At 37.5% G+C, this 21,548-nt stretch overlaps 1 protein-coding gene across 1 annotated transcript; it reads left to right on the top strand.

Annotated features, from left to right (window-relative positions):
- Window positions 1-7,141: 7,141 nt before the first annotated feature.
- On the top strand, window positions 7,142-17,576 carry LOC121323258 (RE1-silencing transcription factor B-like). Its single transcript, XM_041264214.1, has 4 exons — window positions 7,142-7,271; window positions 8,750-9,635; window positions 10,985-11,068; window positions 12,416-17,576. The coding sequence occupies exons 2-4, from the start codon at window positions 8,759-8,761 to the stop codon at window positions 14,482-14,484; spliced, it is 3,030 nt and encodes a 1,009-aa protein (XP_041120148.1). The 5' UTR covers window positions 7,142-7,271; window positions 8,750-8,758; the 3' UTR covers window positions 14,485-17,576.
- The last annotated feature ends 3,972 nt before the right edge of the window (window positions 17,577-21,548 follow it).

The following is a 21,548-nucleotide window of genomic DNA, read 5'->3' as shown; positions in this document are numbered from 1 at the left end:
ACAAATGCATTGCTTTATTGCATCTTTAGTTACACACACATGTGCATCACTGAGTATGTATTCTCAACTAAAATAATATTTACAATGGATTTAAATCATACACGTTGCTTACTTTAACATGCTAAAGTTTATTACAAGATCATGGAAGCATAAACGTGACTGGTTCTGACTGACTGTACTGCCCTCTACTGGGGAAGCACCACAGGAAAGAGAATGGGGCTGACCGTGTACAACAACATACTTATTTTCTAGATTTTAAATCCCCCGAGGAAACACTACCCTTGTAGTTCCCCAAACACACCCTGTGTGAAATATGTAATGCATCTCTAATGAGTTAATAATACTGATGTCAGCATGTGACAGGGATCGAATGATTCTTGGTGTTAGATCTCCCTCCCGACCTGAGAGGGCACTTTGTAAAAGGAACAGAGTACCCTTAACTAAATGGCACAACAATTTATTCCTTAGGGTAGGTGGAAGTCGATCGTTTAGGAAGCTCAATGACTCGAGACAGCGTGGCACCTGAGGATTGGAGGAGCAGAAGCACTCGTTAACCTAGGGGTCATGAGCAAGTGTATAATAAGGGGCATAGTGTAAGTGATCTGTTCTTTTGGTAAATGGTTAGTGTTTTAACCTACAAGGAGTCTATGTTGCTGTATTGTGAACCATAAGTTTTGTTTTGTGTCTGTTAGTGTTTGTTTACTGTTGTCTGTTTTAAATAGACTACCAGTAGCACGATCTGGAGCTTTAGCGAAAGCCAGCATAAACCCAGACATCACTTTCACCCCTGCATTTCACAGAGAACTGTAAATACACCACAAGCACTTATTCACTGTCACTAAAAACTGTGTTTGTGTTGTGTTTAGTGTTGGTGTGTTAAACTGGACTTTTGGTTGCGGGTCAAACCGTGGGATTTTGCAAACAAAGTGATACACGCAGCTGTACCCACTTCCATTATTTATTATTTACAGGTGTTTGCCTGTAAGGCCCTGGACATTAACATAATTTCAATAAACACATGTTAATCATTGCCTGTGTGATAAATATGCTCCGCACTGCACTCACCTGCATTCACGTACCACTTTGCCACACAGCATAAGACACATACTTACCTCTCAATTACAGAGGTTGTTCTTCAGTTTAATCGTAAGAGGTTTGTTTCTGAAGCAAGAGGATAGCGATTCACAGCCATTACCGTTAAATTAAATGGGCTGAAATGCCAAGCCATTGAAAATGTCAAAAAATGACCATGTTGGTATTTCTTCATGCAGTTTAATATAATGTATAAATGGCTGTTGAAAAATATGTGCATACATGATGTCTTAAAGAAATAGCACACATTGTATTGTACAGAAGAGTGCTTCTCTTTTCTGTGATGGAGAATAAAGTAAAATAAATAGTAAATGGCAATATGGTATGAATTTTCCAGCTTATTCAAAATGAAACTATTTGAAAATGAAAACCCTTGTTTGTCCCAGCAGCACTTTGTGTTGTATTTATAGTTAGCATCCCAAGTAGAAATCAAACCCCATTGGCTTGGGGTTTACAATGGTTAATTATAAAGGCTAACTAACCCTATCCCTAACCCTTACCACCAATGGGGTTGTATTGTTAATTATCCACAAGTCAAAGCCAATAGGCTTGCACTTTGATTTGGGATCCCATAATTGAATCTAGGATTATATATATATATTATATCTATATAAATATATATATATATATATATATATATATATATATATATATATATGATAACTAGGGGATCAAAAGCCATTATGTTTGGGCAAGGGCTCTCAGCAAATTTACTTTTGTGTCATGGTGATTCTATAGTAAAAGAAACCTGTGTGGATGGTGTTTGCATGGTATATGGATGGTTATCCATATATATATAATACATTTTCTCAATTTGCATACACAGTGCTTTGGCTCTGTATTTACTTCCATTGGCTATTCATTTTGGGAAATAGTTTGTACTCTCTGTGAGACAAGCCCTGATACAGAAAAGAGTGCATGAGAAATGCACTATGAACTTGATTAGAGGTAGCATCCAAACATACATGTCAGTGATTCCGTATATAGGTAATCAGTCATGGGTTTCTATTTCCACATCAGTGTTTTTTTGTTTTCAATTTATGGTCCAAGTATTATATAAAACCTACACTCTCCAACTTTCCAAGAACTTTTCTACAGCCTTACCATTAATAGAATTTTGAACACTTTGGAATGAATGTGTATTTATTTTATTTTTTTCCATGAGAAAATAATGTTTCAAACTAATTTATGATAACTGAGATAAATGGCTGTGGGGAATTAAAGTCAAGTTGGCTAATGCCTCAACACAAAACAAACATAATCGCAGTCAAGAAACACCCAATTACTCTTCTTATTTTAGCTAGGAACACATATTTCCTGTTTGGGTTATTTATTGGCTACCCAGCTGGCCTCTCTTATAAAAGTGTACTGTAGTAAAAGCATAGCAATGTGTAACAGTAACAGTCACAAGTATAATGAAAGCAATGTAAAGTATAGGTAAGAACTGTTCAAACCCATATAGCTACGGTAAAGTATAATATAAAAAAATAGCAAACCATGGTAAACTATAGTGAATGTATAGTATAACCATGGGTGAAGCATGGGAAAACCCCACAATTACTGTGCACATTTAGAATTAGAAACTTGTGTAAGTGCTTAAACAAAACAGCACACCAATAACTGAATGCACAACTAAATTCAAAGTATAATTGTACTGTTAGTGGACATCAAATTTACTTTTTTTTCTTTTTTTTTTTCTTTTTGTTCAACTAACATACTAGATCTCAAACCAGCAACTGTTCCGAGAAACAGCACAGACAACTCTGGCCTACTTACAAGTATGTTAACTCAGACTGAGCTATCATATTTGTATTGTTGTTTAGAACTGCTTTGTATCATTTTGTTTTTCAGTCACCTCCTCCTGACTACCCCTGTGGTATCTACGTGTCCTCTCTCTAAGTACAGTTTGTACACGAGAGTGTATTCATTAACCCCTGCAACACTCTGTTGTGGTATTTCTTACATCTACTGGATGCACAGTTGGATAGGTTAACTTAACAATGATATGGCATTCCTATACCAATTTCTTTAAAACCAGTGCTGACCAATAGCATTCTATAAAGGTAATTACTTGAACAATGTATTTAGTGTTCTCCTATTTAGTTAGTTTAATGATGTGTGGAGGTTTGATTAGTAGCGACAGTCTCAGGATAATGAAAGTACACATTTTATGCTGTTTGAACGTCTTCATGGGGTGTATCTTCATGGGGGTCTATTTTAATGATCCAGATAGAAGTGGATCTAAAAGCCTCAATCCTTAACTGTTAACTTCTTAGCACTGGTTGCAGTTCCTGCAGGAACCATTAGACCACATAAAAAATTCAGAATATACAAAGTATTGGGACTGACGAATGTAGGCAATAATCCTTACACTATCAGTGCACTACAGTGGCCATTTTGAAAAGAGCTTTGGGATAGACTTTAATGTCAGAACTGTGAAAAGTTGTCAGGATGTTAAAATGAAAAGGAAAATGACAGGTATGTTATTTAAACAGTTATAGCAAAACGTGGGGATGTGTAACGTTAGATTTTCCAGAACCCCGCTACTTACTCTTTAATATCTAGGCATAATATCCCTGAATAGATATTTCTCCAATTGTCTAATGAGAAAACTTGTATTTGACAAAAAAAGGCTTCTTATGCAGAACATCTGTTCTTCCTGATGCCCCCAAACATGGATTTCTGAAAATAGTGAATGAATGTATTTCAAGACTGAATAGTCTTTTCAAGGATACCAATTGATCTCTGTGTGGGGCAACACATGTCCCAACCCTGGCTATTCTGCATTTATTCATCTGCCCCAATATTTGTTGGGGGGTATAACTGGCCTGCAAAAAATCTGAAGACACGTGGCAATAGTCAACTCGCGGATTATAAATAAAGCAACACACGCCGCTGTATTGCTTATCACTGTTTATTGTTTACTGCTGTTTGTCATCAGGCCATTGGATTTAAAAATAAACCACCATTGCACCTGGATTATCATTGTTTGTCTGATTATTGAACCCCTGCACCTGCACACTGCAAACCGTTTTGCCACAGTATGTCACATCATTTTAAATATATATAGAGAACTGCTTATATATTATCATGAAACTTGCTAATGACATTCTTATTAGTACAAGTTATTAAAACTACAGATTTAGAATATGGAGGAACTATATGTCTGTCTCTGTCACACTTGAACTGTACATCCAGAGAAGAGCTTGTTCAGTTGTGACTGAATTTGGATGAGTATTAGAATATTAGATTTGTTGGTATTACCTGTACTAAAAAACAAAGAAGCAGAAGCATGCTTGTGCTCCAGCAGTACAGATTACTTTTAGGCACACTGCAGGGTAATCTAAGGACCAAAACATTTTTCCTTTTTTTACATGGCCAAAGACACCTCAATGAATTGCATTTCAATGTGTTTCTAGCAATGCCAAAGTGTGATATACCTACTTTCCCCTGCCCTGATGAAGAGATAGCAACAATGGTGTTGTCCAATTAGGAACAGCTGCATGATGGTGTCTTCCTGTTCTTCTTCCAAAAATGCATTCAGACACAGATACCCTGTGAGAAGACAACCTGTTGCAATGGTTTGGCGAAAGGCTGGGAAGCACTGTAGGTGTTGGGTTCACTTAAGTCTCTGTCTGTGCATCTTGTTGCATTGCCCTAAGCCCCAGTTGGACTACTCAGCACTGATACTATGAACAAAAAACAGGAAAGAAAAGTTGTGGGATTTCATCTTGGTGTCAACTGTGTTTATTGTAGTGCTCTGTATTCAGTGTTATGTGTTATCATTTTGAGTCGCTGTTCCGTGTTTAGTCTATGTCCTGGGTGCCTGTGCATGTGTATAATGGTGCAGCTTGCACGCTGCTGTGGGCTGTGCTGTTGTGTGCTGACCCCTGCTAAATAAAATGTGCTGTTTAGCGAACGAGATCTTGCTGCGGTTGTCTGGCTCCATATTTTCCCTCAAAGTTTCATTGGTGATCAGAAGTGGGATAGAACAAAAGTGTTAAGTACAAAGAGAGGAAGCTAGGGGGAGACCGATCCGGAGCTGGCATAACATTACTGCTCAGATCGATTCCGGCAAAGGAACAGAGCGTCTCCAGAGGGTGGTAGCGGGATAGGGTCGCCTCATTTGATGGAGAAGTGGAGCCCTAAGGCAGAATGGCAGAATGGCAGGGCTCATCCAGGCAGGTCAGCAGAGCCAGAGGAAGCATGACACAGCGACACAGAATGGCACGATGACCGCAGAACTGCAGGGCTCGTCCAGCCTGTAGGAGACGGCAGAGATGCACAGCACCTCACACCCTCACTGATGGTCGCAACACAGAGAACACGATAGCACAGCTGGCAGGGCAGGGTCAAATCCCACCCATAAGCAGCTGCCAGTGCCACGACCGTGCCTGTAACTTGCTGGGTGGATGGGACCCAGGCCCCTCCTGAAATAGTAGACTGCGCACACAACTTCAAGGGGTCAGCTACAGGCTGCTGGTGTTTGGCCCAGGCGTTCACTCCTCTTGCCCAACATTGTTGTGAAAACCAGATCGCATTGGGGCTGTAGCATTGTCTCTTCGGGGACAAAGAGAACTTAGGAGGGAGCTGTGTAGTGATCAGTACTAAGTGTTGTGTTCTATAGTTTTTCCACGTTTTGTCTATGTCCTGAGTACCTGTCCATGTGAACGAGTGCACCTGTGGGGTGGGGGGCAGTGTGATCGAGTCGTGACCCCAGTGTGCTTGTGAATGTTGTCCAATCGTGTTGTGTTTGTGCCTCGTTCGATTTGTGGCGTCCAATAACGTGTCTTGTTATGTCTACATTGTATGTCTGGTTATGTCTAAAGGTTGCATGTTTTCACAGGGTTTTGTGTATAAAGGGGCAGCTTGCATGCTGCTGTGGGCTGTGTTGTTGTGTGCTGACCCTTGCTGAATAAAGTCTGCTGTCTAGCAAACGAGATCTTACTGCTGTCGTCTGACTCCTTATTTCCACTCAACGTTACAATATAATAAAATTATTAATTTTGGCAAGGCACGGTTTTGGCTAAAACTCTCCTTCCCCCCACCAATCAACTCTTTATACACCCCTGCACATTCATAAGCCTACACTTGGTTGGGCCTTAATTGCATCTTGATTACTTTACCAGTTGTTGGAGGCTGGAAGGGGGAAGGGCAACTTGTTACAGATAATTAACAGTGCTACAGGGTTCAGACCTTATTTAGGAAGAAGAGTATAGATGAGACAGGGCATGTAATGAAAAGTATTCTAAGCAAAATAACTTTTTAACCTTGAGAGAAAATGGCACCCCAGCTTCTAATTAATATTTATATATTATCAAACACATAATTGAAACTTTGTGTAATAAAATTAAAGTGTTGTGGTTGTCCCAGAGTGTAGTGTTTCCTTCTATCATTTGCATTTTTTTCTGAGATAATGGTCAAATGTTATTAAAACAGTTGCTGTTTTTTTGGTTTTTTTTGTTTGTTTTTAACACATTAGTAACAAAACTGTAACTGTTTTGAGGGCATTCAAGGACGTTCGGTAAGGTTGAACAGGTTTTTTAAAACACAAAAATAAACTCCAGCCCTCAGAAGCAACATAATTTATCAAAACATGATTTAAATTGAAAAATCAAATATAGAGTAGTGTGGGTTTTTTTAATGCAATAAATGCTCTTTTATACTGTGTAAACATTTTAATGTTGAAAGTGTTTGTTATATAAATGTAGTTATTTAACAAAATATATGTAAATATATTAATGACAACATACAACCGCAAACGTTGTTTTTTTTTTTGTTTTTTTTTTTTTTTTTTTTTTGGGGGGGGGGGGGGGGGGGGGGGGGGGGGGGGGGGGGGGGGGGGGGGGGGGGGGGGGGGGGGGGGGGGGGGGGGGGGGGTGGGGGGGGGGGGGGGGGGGGGGGGGGGTTTTTTGTTTTGTTTTTTAAGTAAGCAGTGCTTATAGTTTTGCTACACACACAAAACTTTGTCTAAATCTATCTTAAACCACGCTTCATAAACCAACTGCGTGGCGTGTCAACTGTGGGTAGGAGGAGGCGAGGCCGTATTGACGTCAGCGATCCTTATGAAGAGATTTATGTGCTGGAATGTGGGGACTTGTAGCTCCTAGAACTACTTTGCTTCGAAGAAGTGAAGTAAATCTAAATTAAAAGTATCAGAAAAGAGGACCAAGCGAACGGTAAGTACCAAACTTAACAAAAAAAAAAAAAAAAAACGAAAGAGTGCTGGAACAGTCCGGCGATTTACAAGAGAAAACTTCTAAAAAGTGTTTAAAAATGGAGGGTTTGCTCGCGGAAAAGGGAGAGGCGCTGTCCAGGGCTGATTTAATTTTAAGCACAAGAGATCGGGTTTCTCAGAGAGCTCAGTACCACGACTAACACAAAAAGTCGAGGTACAAATTAAAAAAAAAAGTTTTCAACTAGAACGTAACTTTATTAGACTCGATTTACGCATATTTTGCCTGATTTCTTATTTAATTGAAATTGTTGAAGAGCGTGTCTAGTTTCCGGAAAGGGGATGTTTACTTTGCTGAGTTTGGAGCAGTCAATGAAAGGGCCCTCCCTGGAATCAAGTTGGACAGCGATTTTTTCCGAACTCGAGATCGCTTATAAAAAATAGTTGTTTTTTTTTTCGATTGAATAAGTAACTCTTGTGTGTTTCTGGATGGGAGTGAGTCTTGCTAAATAAATGTACTTATACATAATTGTTTACTGTTTAAGACTTGATAATAAAAAAAAAAAAGTTTGACCTTGTGGTTGGGTGAGGGGAGAAATAATTCCTCCAAACAAAAAGGGTTTCAAACGAAAATACTAAAAAAAAAAAAAAAAAAAAAAAAAAAAAAAAAAAAAAAAAAAAAAAGTTAAAAAGTTAAGGCTTAGTTTATATAGGAATTTATGTACTCTGGCGTAGTTAACTTAGAAACCGAGTTGCATTCGTCTCATACCGCGCAAAAAGTGTAATAAAGAACTACTTTTTAAGCTAAAATAGAAAGCGACCTAAATATGTGATCTTAATAAACAAAGTAATTATTGATTTGAATCTTTGAGCAGTTTAACGCATTAACGCTATGCCTTGCCTGTTTTTTCTAAGTGTGTTTCATGTGCACTGTACGGTCTTGTCAGTGCCGTTTGGAATGCTGTAAAATGGCCGAAAGCACATTTCTTAACATGCAAACGCAAGGGCCTAATTTCAGATAGTCCGGAAAGTTTTTAGTTTTTATTTGTCCTGTTTCACTTTATGTGAGCACAGCCTACAATGATGTTTGCATTTTAGCACAAGGGGCGGGCGGGATGTTAATGCACGTTTGAAGTACACGAATGCAGTTGTAAGAAAATGAAATTGCTTAATAAAAACAATGCCAGTGGTTAAAACTAGATGAAATTTACTGCAGTGTAGTCGTTAAGCGGGCGCACGCGCCCCATCTCCTCCCCAACCCCCCTCCTGCAGAGAAAAAAAAACGGCCACAAGCAGTATGTAAAGTAAGACTTAAACCATGTAAGCTATTCCATCTGTTATTTGAGTCACATTTTAATGTTCGTTAGTGTTGCATCACAAGTGTAAGCAATATGAATTTAAATTGTTTTGTATTGTGTGTTTCCAGTGTCCTTTATATATGTCTTCTTTATGAGTTTTTATTATTTGTTTTTGTATCTTCAGGACACTGGCATGGCTGCTCAGATTGGACATTCTGTTGGGGCCAGTATGTTTTCCTCAACGATTGGAATGCCATTAAGTGATGACATGTATGGCCTGAATGAACTGCCCAAAGCCGACCTTCCAGCGCCTCAGCTGGTTATGCTGGCAAATGTTGCTCTCACTGCTGAAGTTGGTGGATGTGAATATCTGAATGAGGACAAGCAGATGGCAGAGCTGAAGACTGTGAGCAATAGCTTGTCCGACAGCGAGGTGGATGAGGATGATGATGATGATGATGATGATGATGATTATGAAGGCGTGCCGGAAGGTGAAAGTGAACCAGAAGTGCCTGCAGAAATTCAGAAAACAGCAGGATCAGACAAGGACAGTCTTACCAGCTCGTCCCAGTCTTGTTATTCCATGATAGACTTGCGAGGCAAAGAAATCTTTGGGTGCTTTGATGACAAAAGCAAAAGATCCAAGCCTTTCCGCTGCAAGCCCTGCCAGTTTGAAGCAGACTGCGAAGAGGAGTTTGTTCATCACATTACAGTCCATAGTGCCAAAAACTTTATTGTGCAGGAGAATGCTGTGAAGTCAGCACATTCCAAAGAACCAGAAGATAATTCTGAAGATGGAGAAAATTGCAAAGGTCCAATTCGTTGTGATAGATGTGGGTACAATACCAATAGGTACGACCACTACTTGGCTCATCTGAGGCATCACAACAAAGCCGGTGATGATCAACGAGTATTCAGGTGCACCATCTGCTCCTACACCACAGTCAGTGAGTACCATTGGAAGAAGCATCTGAGGAACCATTTCCCAAAGAAGGTGTATACCTGCTGCCAGTGTTCCTACTTCTCAGACAGAAAGAACAACTACATTCAGCACATACGGACTCATACAGGTATGATCACTGATAGATTTGAATTTGAGAACCATGTTCACAGACTCGTTTAAATAATGTCCAGTCAGATTTCTGGGAGGATGTAAGAAATGCAATTGTTGTGTATTGTGCAAGATGGCAACTCTCACAGTAGGTTGGTTACTAATCCCAACTAGTGGTTACAGAGTTCCTTGTATTGAGGTTATTGCTTTGCCTATGACACAACCAGATTAGGTAACCGTGAATAACCAACTTTCTTTAGTTATGTATAGTCACAATCTCATAATGATAATCCTTTACTCTAACATTACAATCATGGCTCCTGAAAAAAAAGACAAAGAATGAATTGGCTAGTAGTTTGTAATCAAAAGTCAGGAATTGAATTGATCGTTAGAAATCTTATCTGAAATTGATCCTCACTAATCTGCAAAGCACTGACATGTATTTATTCATTCATTTATTACTGTAAATAATTATTGGAAGAAGGTGGTCACTTAAGAAAAAAAAACTGTTTTAAAGAAATCCTGTTCTCCTTTCTAAAAAAAACATTTGCACGAACAAAGGGGACACCACTAAGCAGCTTCAGCTTTTATGATGTGTACAAATTGTAGTTCTGTAGAAAACAGGTCAGTACTTTATACCTTTTGAGACCTTATTCAAGAAACTTTAACTTGCACTTAAATCTTAAAACCCTAGCATAATGAGGCAAACGTTTCCAATCACATTGTTGTGAAACCTGTATATTAAGGTGGGTGTCCTTGTTTTCCATTACTGTGTCAGTACATTCACATTTAAACCTATTTGTATTTTAAGGTTATTTCTTATTTATTTAAATCAAAGTTTCTCATTAGCTATGCTTGTGTTTTTTGTGAATCTGTGCAGCAGATTGTTGTCCAACTCCCCTTACACCTATTGAAAAACTGTAATCATCTGAAATGAAGGTCAGTTGTTTGCTGAGGCACTAGAAAGCATGTTCAATTGCCTGCCCGAAACAGCTTCTTTTCATTCAGACTGTTTGTTTAACCACTTGCTATTTACGCTTTGTTTCTTGATTGGCTAAATGGTCTCTGCACTCACTTTAGCCATCCATTCTCCCACTGTAATGTAAATGCTGTGATAGCCAGTGTGTACTCAAAACAACAAACAGTCAGGCTGGCACAGCTTGAACCAGGCTGCTCTTTAACAGCTCCAGTGCAATATGTGAATGTGATAATGGTAATCACAAGCCTGAGTAAGACCTGGCTAGAAGATAAACAAAATACAGTTTTTATTTGTTATTTGAGAGAACCATTGGAAAGCATTGCATTGTACTATTGTAAAACCTGGTTTAAATGAATTAATAATGGGATTTATTTTTATCTTATTTGTAGGTGAACGTCCCTACCGATGCATACACTGCCCATATTCAAGTTCCCAGAAAACTCATCTGACCAGACACATGCGAACACATTCAGGTTAGTATTGAGAAAATGTACAGTATCCTATTTAGTGTATATAGTGTGGTTTAATGTAAAGCAGATTAGCTTAGCAATAGTAATTAGTTTATTGTCCCAAAAACAAGTTTTACATTTGTGTGTCCATTCAACTAAGAAGTTTAATATGCTTAAATCAGTATTGAAAGTGAGTGATTTTCATAGACTTATTCCACAGTGCTTCCATAGCTGTGAGCCATAAATTAAATATTTCTGCGTTTGTGTATGGTAATTTATGAGATTCACTAAGAATATGTATTAAAACCTTTTTTTTATGAATTATTCATGTATTTCACAATTACTATTGTCTTTCTCGCTATCAGTCTACTTCTGTATCAGCTGCAACCCCTTGTGTGGGTGCACAGCGGCCCGTTTCGCATGTTTGTTATGGAGTGGTGTTTTATTAATGGTTACTGAATGGGTAGGGGAGTCACCTGTATATTGCACATACATTTTTACATCCTGTAAACAGCTCATCCAGCTTATTAAAGGTGTCATGGTAGCCTATACTTGCATAGAGACTGGCCTCTTATTGGGTGAGGGTAATGAAGGCTATATAAACAGAATAACTTTGCCTGATCTGATTAAACTTTGCATGGGCATTTACCTTGCTTCTTCACACTACAGACACCCAATTGGCTGAGCTATTGTGGGTACCATTTGTTACCAGGTTAACATTTTGCATACTTTTTTCACAGCGGTGACACCTGATTGGCACCTGAGTGTATTATTCTATGTGCTCTGGCAGTAAATCACAGTTGCCTATTTTTTTTTTTTTTTTTTTTTTTTTTTTTAATGATACTGACACCTGTCTTGTGTTACCAATATCCCTAGTGGGAAATGTACTATTCCGTCTTACAGACTAAATTGTACCAGTATATTCTTATTATGGACTTTTATATAAGATAATTTATTATGGAATTTGTGTGCATAGTCTCTGTTCATCACTATGTTAATTTGCATTTTCTGTCGCATTCAATGCATTCATTGGACCAGTTGGTTATGGATTCCAGACACATATTAAAACTGTAAGCTGGCACTTGTTGGTATGTATTTTTATACTTGGTGTCTGATACCTTTCAGTTTACCAGTAAACCATCTGCCAAATACTGTATGAAAGTGATTATTCTAAAATAACTCATCGATAGCTTTGAAGTAGTTACTTGTTTTAAATCATTGACAAGGCTCTTAATTACAAATTTGTGTTTGTGCTGTAAAAGGTGAATTGAGATTAAAGTACTATGAAAACCATTGTACTTCTAAATACTGTTAATTTTGAATTGTAAAGCATTTTATTTACATATATAAATTTTAATTTTCTTCAAACAGGTGAAAAACCATTCAAATGTGATCAGTGTAGTTACGTGGCCTCAAACCAGCATGAAGTCACCCGGCATGCCAGACAAGTTCACAATGGACCCAAACCATTAAATTGTCCACACTGTGAATACAAAACAGCAGATCGCAGCAACTACAAAAAACATGTGGAGCTCCATGTTAATCCACGGCAGTTCCTTTGCCCAGTCTGTGACTACGCAGCTTCGAAGAAGTGTAATCTGCAGTATCACATCAAGTCAAGGCACCACGGCTGCAATGATATTACGATGGATGTGTCAAAGGTGAGACTGCGGACCAAAAAAGCTGAAGCAGAGAATTTATTAGAAGGAGACCTTGAAGAGGCCAAAGATTGGCAAACAAATTCTGAGGAAGATCAGCAAAAACACACAAGTATGGAAACAGAAAAAGAAGACAAAAAGGAAGAGGTCCAACAAGAGAAAACAGCCAGTTCCAGTACCATGAATCAGATAACTACCAGAAGCCGTAAGTTAAGTCAGGAAAACAGTAAACCAAGCAACAAAAGGCAAAATACATCTGAGAAGAAAACGGAAAAATCTGAAAAGCTGGTGGTCCGAAATGAAAAGCTAGCAGGGAAATCTGAAAAGCTGGTGGTCCGATCAGAAAAGCTAGCAGGGAAATCTGAAAAGCTAGCAGGGAAATCTGAAAAGATGGTGGTCCGAACTGAAAAGCTAGCAGGGAAATCTGAAAAGCTGGTGGTCCGATCTGAAAAGCTAGCAGGGAAATCTGAAAAGCTGGTGGTCAAATCTGAAAAAATTACAGCAAAATCGGAAAAGATTGCTGTAAAATCTGAAAAGCCGGTGGGGAAATCTGAAAAAATTGCACAGAAATCTAAAAAGCTGGCACGGAAATCTGAAAAGCTGATGGAGAAATCTGAGCAGCTGCTGGGCAAATCTGAAAAGATGGCAGAGAATTCTGAAAAGACCAAAACTGGAAAAAGAAAGGCAGATGTAATGGATTCTGTTCAAATGAAAGAGGATGTTAAATGTACATCCTCCATAGCAGAAAGAAAGAAAAGGAAAGTCACTTTTAAAGACATCAATTCCCAGAAAAGAAGTGTTCGGAAGGTCAACCGTGAAAAGTTCAAGAAGCGTATTTCTGAACAAAAATCATCTAGTAAAAGAAAACCTCCAAAAAACAAACTAAGTAAGAGAACATCTTGCCCATCCAGTGTTAAATTAAAGAAGAATAAAAAGATCAAGAAACAGCAGTTGGCAGGAAGGAATTTAACTGAAAGAAAAACTGAAAAAGCTGAAACAAATGAACGGATGGCTGATGATTCTCATGATCTTCTACAAAATCAAAACCAGTTGACTTCCGAAACTAAGCTGCCAGTCATCCGTGAAGATGACAACACTTATAAAGGAGAAGCAAGCGTGCTGGATGTTGAATTGACTGAAGTTCATGAAGACAAAATAACCGAAAATACCAGCGAACATAAAAATATTACAGAACCTGTCGAGGACCATCAGTTTGAAGAAGCTAAGACTGCAGAAGAGTCAGAGAATGAAACAAATGAACCAAAGGAAGCTGTTGAGAGCCAGTGCAGTGATAAACAAGACAAGTCCCATGAAGAGATAGCGGTTGAAAGCCAGTGCAGTGATAAGCAAGACAAGTCCCACAAAGAGATAGCCGTTGAGCCAAAAGGGGTGGCCATAGAAAGTGATTCAAAAACTGCTGATCCTTCAGAGATCCCAAAAGTTGCTCTGGAGCTTCCTTCTGTAACTGATAAAACCCCAGTTGAAAGCATGGACGTGGAGGAAGATGAAGGCATTCACAGCCATGATGGAAGTGATATCAGTGACAGTGTTTCTGAGGGCAGCGATGACTCTGGGTTAAACTCAGGAGTGGGCTCGGCTTCAGAAGTGACCGGTACGGTGGCAAAAGCAAACCCAGAGGAGACCAGACAAGCGCAGGAGAGTTATGTTTGCATTTTCTGTGATCGTATGTTTGCTGTGGAAGGTGAATATAGGAGGCATCTTAATCGCCATTTGGTAAATGTCTATTATCTTGAGACAGCAGCAGAGGAAGACGACCAGTAGGTCTGTGGTCTGAGGGACATACAGAAATATCTCAAACTCAGACTGGTGGTGGTGTTGCCGTTGCTTTACTTCCAACAACTTTTGCTTATGTTGTTTTTTTTTGTTTTTTTTTTTTAAACAATGCAGGTTGTAGAATTATCCAAGACGCCTGTATTTTATTCATGTAATTATCTTTTGGAAGTTGCTTACTTTAGTAGTTCAATGCAGTTTTGTTACTGCTGGATGGTTTGCAACTAAAGAAAACACATTCAATATCTTTGGTAGTCTTGCAACTTTACATTTCACTGAACAGATTTTTGTTTGATTTCAAAACAGTCGTATGAAAACCAGTTTGTTTTCCATATTAAAACAAATCTTTTCCTAGGCATAATGTTCAGTTCTTTAAAAGTGAGCACTTTTCAGTTCTTTAAAAACATTTCATGCAGTTTGTGTATCAAACATTTAAATCTGTTGGTGCTATTATCTATGCAGTGTAATCAAAGAAAAAATGTGTATATTTTTAAACTTTTTTTGTTTTAGTTTTTCAGAAGTGATGCTTGCTCGTTACCTCCAATGGTAAACATTTGTATGTATGTTTATTAGGCTGGCCGTTAGCTTGTTAAAATGAACTGTAAATGTATAATTTCACTGATCAATTTGTGGGGAAGAAATTAGAGGGTTCTGGGATTTTTTTACGGTTAATTAGTTCTAAACTGTGATCAGTACTAGTTGTTCGGTATTACAACTAGTTTATTAAATAAGTCATTACCTGTTAAAATACCGTGGCCAGATCATTTCTGCATTTAACCAATATATTTTGACACAAAGCCTGTTTCTTGGCCTAAAGATAATTAATTGCAGCCATTTGATTTACAGTTCATTAAAAGAAAAGATAACTTTCTAAAGCAAACAGTGCAGTTTGTGTTCAAGTTTAATACCTATTCATTTTGTATCCATTTAAGTAATACAAATACCAAGCACTTCTGTGAAACATTCAAGAGGTAGTTACTAACGTTCACCTGCTTTGTAACTAAACCCAGATTTCAAATATACCACCTCAGTAGAGGTGTATATTCATCAGAGGTATTTTAAACCTCTAAATATTAAAAATATATATTTTTAATGTTTAGGAACCATATTTTTGACAGATTTCTCTTTTTCTATGGATAGAGAAAAATTGGTTTTCTACTTTTGTATGTTGAGATCAAGCCCAAAGATTTTTTTTTTTCCTTGTATTTTCCTGACCATTGTAAATAGATATAACGCTCCGGTAGTGTGATGTTAAATAGAATATTTTTTGTGCCTTTTGACAATCAGCTTGTTTGTGACTTTTTTTTTTTTTTTTTTTTTTTTTAATAAACCCATGCAGTAAGTTACATTACAACACTATTGTTTTATTGCTGTAACTTTCAATGTTTGCTCAATATTGCTACACTGTATTTGTATTTAGAAGAGTATTTGTATTAGAAAGCTGTTTTCCCTGTCATTGACAGACTCGTGTTTTTCCAGCGCTTTATTCGCTGTTAAAGACACTGGTTGCCAATTCATTCCTTCGAGAGAGGCGCTTGAATGAGGAACCAAGCATGAGGGAATGCTACAATGACTTGCTCATTCTAACGGCATGATCGGTGATGCTATAAAAAACTAAATGCTGCTGAAAGTTAAATTAATCCTAGATGCTTATATAAAGGACACTGAAAACAAAATAATGCCTTCAGAAATTAATTAAAAGTTGCCTTCATATACAAAAACACCTACCCAAATATCAAGACTTTTATTGTCAAAGTAGATCTTGGGGATTAATTTTATAAATAACATTTAATGGAATAGTTCTGAATTTGCATAGTATGTTTTGAAAAAAATGCTGATAAACCAGATTTAAAAAAAAAAAAAAAAAAAGAAGAACTTCATCCAAATACAGAGGATGTAAAGGATTAATTGAAATACTATATTATGAACATGAAAGAAAATGCATCAATACGTATTACCTTTTCAGTTTGGTTGATCATGTTGGACAACCAATCTAAAGCAATATTGATTATTTAGCTAAGCCAGTGCAATACTGTTCAGAGTAATACCAAAGTAAGTAGCTGTAGGATCAAATGTATTTTTCCGTCATAATTTGGAGGAAAAAGCATTAGAAGTATATTAACTTGTGCATGCAAAGAGGCATTTATGTCTTGTGCTGTAGCATGGTTGGAAATGAGAATCTTGAATGATTATTTACTTTTATTAAACTAAATCTCCTAACAATTGCTTATTGTAAATTTGTTATTGTATCCCAATGTAGGTCATTGTAGCTTTTCTGAAGTTAGAAACACTGTACATGTTTTTCATTTATGTATTACATATTATGCTTATATTCAAAAATATATCTGTAATTTCCAGTTGCTGTCTTCGTGGTGTAAAATGAAACGGTATCCCTTTTCTGTGTTGTAATTAACAACAAATACAATGATGTTCACTAGATTACCCATCTAAAGACTGCTAAATATCAGGTTGTAGTATGTAAAGTCCACATTTTTAGTTATAGCATTTTGTACCAGTTGCCTGTATTATAAAAGCATTGCATTGTTTCAGAAAATATAATCCAGTACCAATGTTACCTTTTAAAGGGCATGTGACCATTCAGCAGGGGTAGTGCTCAGACTTCCTAGTAAACTCAGAACCTCGCTGAAGGTTTAAAAGTTCAGATACATGAGTGCTTACTGAAACAGTTAGCTTCAGGTATTCCAATTACATTTTTAAAGAGCTTGCATATTGTATTTTATTTTATATTAAAAAAATAATTGGATTTAAGATAAAGGCATGTAGTTATCACATTTAATTTTTTTTTAAATAGATCATTGGACTTTTCTAAGCATATCTTTAGTAACTTTTCTTTTATTAAGAGGTTATTGGCATAATTTAATGCTGGCTTCCAAAGAGAATGTTTTTCACAGTGTGTAGCCTATTGCCCTGTTTGTTTTTTTTTTTTTAGTATATGTTTGATGAAGAAAAGGGATATTGGATCATTTGCTTCAGAACATTGAGCTATCTGGTGTGCAGAACTGTTACTTGCTGCAGATATACACTGTATTTAGAGTTTTTAAATAAACGCTAAAGCTGGTGAATTAAGTGTTTTACAGGTTTTTGTTCAAATACCCATCGCTGAATGCTATTGTAGTGCAGATGAAGTTAAAGAAAGTGGTTCCTTGAATGAAAACCAACAATTTCCCAAACTTACATGAAGCCAGTATGTGTAATTAGTTTCATAATTAAAAACATATTATATTCTTATTCTAAATGAAAATATGCAGACTATATGTAACATCATTTTAAATTGTGTAACGTCCTACCACAACTGTATTAAAAATGCTAAATATGGTTAGCATCTACGCAGTGTTTAATACCGTATTCGAGACCACCTCGGGTAGACTTGAGTTCGGTTCTAAATTACATCGCATCAGGTAGTGCGGTTTGACAGAAGTATGTACTGTAAAACCAGACTTCATTTTTTGTGCATCCTTGATATATATCCCAAAATGTTTTCTGATATGTTTTGGCATGTGGACATTACAAATACAGTACTCAGAACAGGTGCCGGAAGGAGTTGAGAATGACTATCAATACTCATGCTTGTTGTAAAATTGAGAATCGTGGAGCAACATCAGATGCTAAAATCAGGGCACATTGCTATCTGAAGCTATGAAATCGGTAAAGAAGAACTTAAGAGTTCAAAATGAAACACACACATGAGAAAATGTATATTGTGTTTTTAAGAAAAACTATAATGTTCATGCTAAGAAGCGCTATGTCTTCCATGGGCATGCGCTCCATATTTGCAAGGTTGTAAACAGATAGTGCATGATGGGATACTATCCCACAGTTCATTGCGCTGCTAGGAACTTTAACTAGACTATTTTAATAGTGTTTGCACACGTTAAGCTCGACGTAACATGAAACGGTACTTTAGCTAAATTAATTTAAACTTTTTGAGTAGAGTTCTTGAGATGGGGCATTAGACCTTTAAATATGCACGCCATCCCAGATTCACTGATGATTTGCCTCAGTATTGCCTGTCGATCACACTTTCATTTTTACATATATCTGAGAAGTGCTGCTCCACATGTGATTAAACCTGGTAAGTACACTCCAGCACAAGCCATTGAGAGCATCATAATGGCTGGCTGCACGTTAGTATGCATGTCAAACTGATTTCCAATTGTCTCATACTGTTAAAGGAGGTAAAAAAAAAATGAACCCCTCTCCTGGAGAAGGCGGCTGCGTTAGACAAAATGTCTACATGTTAATCAATAGCAAGAAACATTTGGGTAAATTGCGTTTGAAATTTTGTATTACTTTTATTTTAAAAAATTCCCTCTATTACAGGTAATACAAAACTACACTTGTGTTCTTTGTTGCCCGTAATAAACTGTGACCTCATGTATGTTCCTACTGCTTTTAACACAGGAACTAATAGTAAAAATGTTGAAGTGAAAAAGTCTGGAAAACAAAGCATTAAGAGACTTGCTTTGCTAAGAACCTTTTTATTACTCGAATACAAAATGCAAAGAAAATGCTCTGATACAAACAGGTGCTCTGAAAATCTGAGCCTCCCCTCCGAATGAGGTCCCTACACAAACTGCGCCTGCTGACGCATGCGGAAATCCAATTTCTGACCTCGTATGACACACCTCCAGAATTTGAGCTACCATAACAAGATACAATCATTAAATTGTGTTTTTTAAGAGACATATTTAGGTAAATTGAAAAAAAAAAAGTTTCCATAACAAAGTACAATCATTTGCAATTGTAGTTGTGCATATTATTCTGCTTAGGATAATACTGTAAAAAAAAAAAAGTAAATGTGAACTTAAACTGAGTGTCTTAAATCAGAGGTTCTCACTTTCTCTATTAACGGACTCCTTTTCAAACCTAGTGATAATCACGGACCCCACCTGAGAAACACATTGACAAAAGTAGCTAGGCCTACGCAGGGGTTCTGATTTTCGGGTAATTTTATTTTATTTTTCAATTATTTATTTGTATATTTTTTTTAATCGGGAGGAATTATTTAATTAAAAAAACTATAACTATAACAGCTTTAGTGGGTTACAACCTGTACATTTCAATCAAAACACAGGGTAGCCCATATGAAGCAGTGATTTCTGCTTCTCCAAATGAGCTTCCTCATACTGTCGCTCATTTGAAGGGGATGCGCTTTTTATCGGACTAGTCTGAAAACCTGTGCTACGGGAGGCAAGTTTGGAGAAGAAGGTTCAGATTGTCAGAACACCGGCAGTAATTTGGGTCTTTGTTCCACACAGGCATGCTGTCTCTTTGAGGTCTTACATTTTAGAGCAGGGTTTCCCAATCCAGGTCCTGAGGACCCACAGTGTCTAAGTTTCAATTACTTAAACCATTAATTGAACTGATAATTTGCTTAATTAGACCTTTTTAGTTGTTTTCAGCTCAGTTACATATTTCAAGTTAGCTGTAACATGTTATAAATAACTTGAACTCTGCAACTGTTTAAGAGCTGAACACAATTAAAAAGGTCTAACTTGACACATTGTCAGTTCAATTAAGGGTCTAGTTAAGTAATTGAGAGCTCTGTTGAAGTGAAAACCAGCAGACACAGAAGGTCCAGGACCAGGAATGAGAAACCCTGTTTTCGAGGATACCATTTCTGGTATGTAGTGGTTACATACCTAGACGTAACACCATATTGAGATTTTTACATTCCTGTTAGACTGTCTAGGCATTTGCAATTTAGGGCTTTTAAACAACAGCCAGGAAATTAAAGTAATATATTTTCCGTGCTCAGCCAACCTATGTTTGAATTGAGTACAAGATAAAATTATTAGTGGCCAACATTCAGTGTATCTGTAAATAAAGCTGCTTTTAGAGGCCTGAACAATCACAGTATGTTTTTCTCCAATTCAACGCTGCAGTTGTTACCCATTTAATATCAAGTCAGTTTAATGGCCATCATCCTCAATGGGTTTTATGATGCCTTTATTAGTTATGCTGGTGCTAATATAAATCACCTATTTCACTGTCTCAATGAGAATGTGTATTAAATATGTTTATAAAATGGTTGAAATGCTTTCTTAGGGAACCATGCTTATTTTTTCTCCTTCCTCAGCTTCGATTTAACAGCCCTGTCTGAAAAGGAAAAGCTGTCAACAGCAGAGGCTCTGGTTTTTTGGTTCTGTAGCCTGGCGTCTTCCTTATCCGTACTCCTTTAATGTGCACAATGCGGGGCAGCAAAGGAGGGCTGTGTACTGTCGGCCCGGTTCCTGCAGAAGTGTACACCCGAAACTGAAGCGCATCATCTCATTGCGCAGTTACAGCCATCCAGCCTAGGAGAAAGAAAAAAAGCATCTGGCTCAGACGTCCTGTGTCTTCTTACTCCCGTGCGAATTGACCATGTCAGTGTTATGTTAGAATTGATACAGCATTTCCAGGTTATTCACCTGAAAGCAACACCAGACTTTACAATAAACCATAATATAATATTAAAATTGGTAGAATCTGTCTTGAGATTCTACAGTTTAGTAAAATGCAAGGATTGGGCAAATTGGGGATCTGGGGAAAATGCAAAACATAATTGCTGACTCTTAAAAAAACTGATGCTTTGAATTGTGCATTTGAAGGTATGTGTGGAAATTCATAACACTCAAGGGACAAATAAGTTATTCTAGGCTTTGGAAAAGAAGTTAAAACAATTTCCATTACATGAGAGTAGATGTTAAAGCTTCATACTGATTTTAGACTCAGCTCCTGCCAAGATAAGCACCAACTAAGACGTAGCTTTGCAGTAAACCAATGTGATCTATCTGCATTTCCATCCATTTGCATTTTCTTCCATCTGATCATGTAGATATACTTCTGTCTGGTGTTGATGGTTAAAGTGTAATGCTGGCTCCAGGGATTAGCTTATTTTGGGTTATCTTTAGATAAGTTCTTCACTGTGCAGCGCAACTCTTGACTACTGAATCCGACATCTCTGAGAAACCGGGTTGTAGAGTGTGCCACAAATCCTCGACAACCCACCTCCACTGGGTAAACCCAGACTCTCCGTCCTCGCTGTTCCACTT

This window comes from Polyodon spathula, chromosome 1 (assembly GCF_017654505.1).
Source record: "Polyodon spathula isolate WHYD16114869_AA chromosome 1, ASM1765450v1, whole genome shotgun sequence".
NCBI classification, from domain to species: domain Eukaryota; kingdom Metazoa; phylum Chordata; class Actinopteri; order Acipenseriformes; family Polyodontidae; genus Polyodon; species Polyodon spathula.
Note: the sequence above shows the minus strand (reverse complement) of the source record. Positions and strands in the feature narration are given on the sequence as shown.

What these genes read in the sequence shown, in the direction of transcription:
- LOC121323258 (XM_041264214.1), top strand. Translation starts at nt 8,759, where the DNA reads ATGGCTGCTCAGATTGGACATTCTGTTGGGGCCAGTATGTTTTCCTCA. An exon ending in GCACATACGGACTCATACAG is followed by an intron (nt 9,636 to 10,984) that starts GTATGATCACTG and finishes TCTTATTTGTAG; the next exon opens with GTGAACGTCCCTACCGATGC. An exon ending in ACACATGCGAACACATTCAG is followed by an intron (nt 11,069 to 12,415) that starts GTTAGTATTGAG and finishes TTCTTCAAACAG; the next exon opens with GTGAAAAACCATTCAAATGT.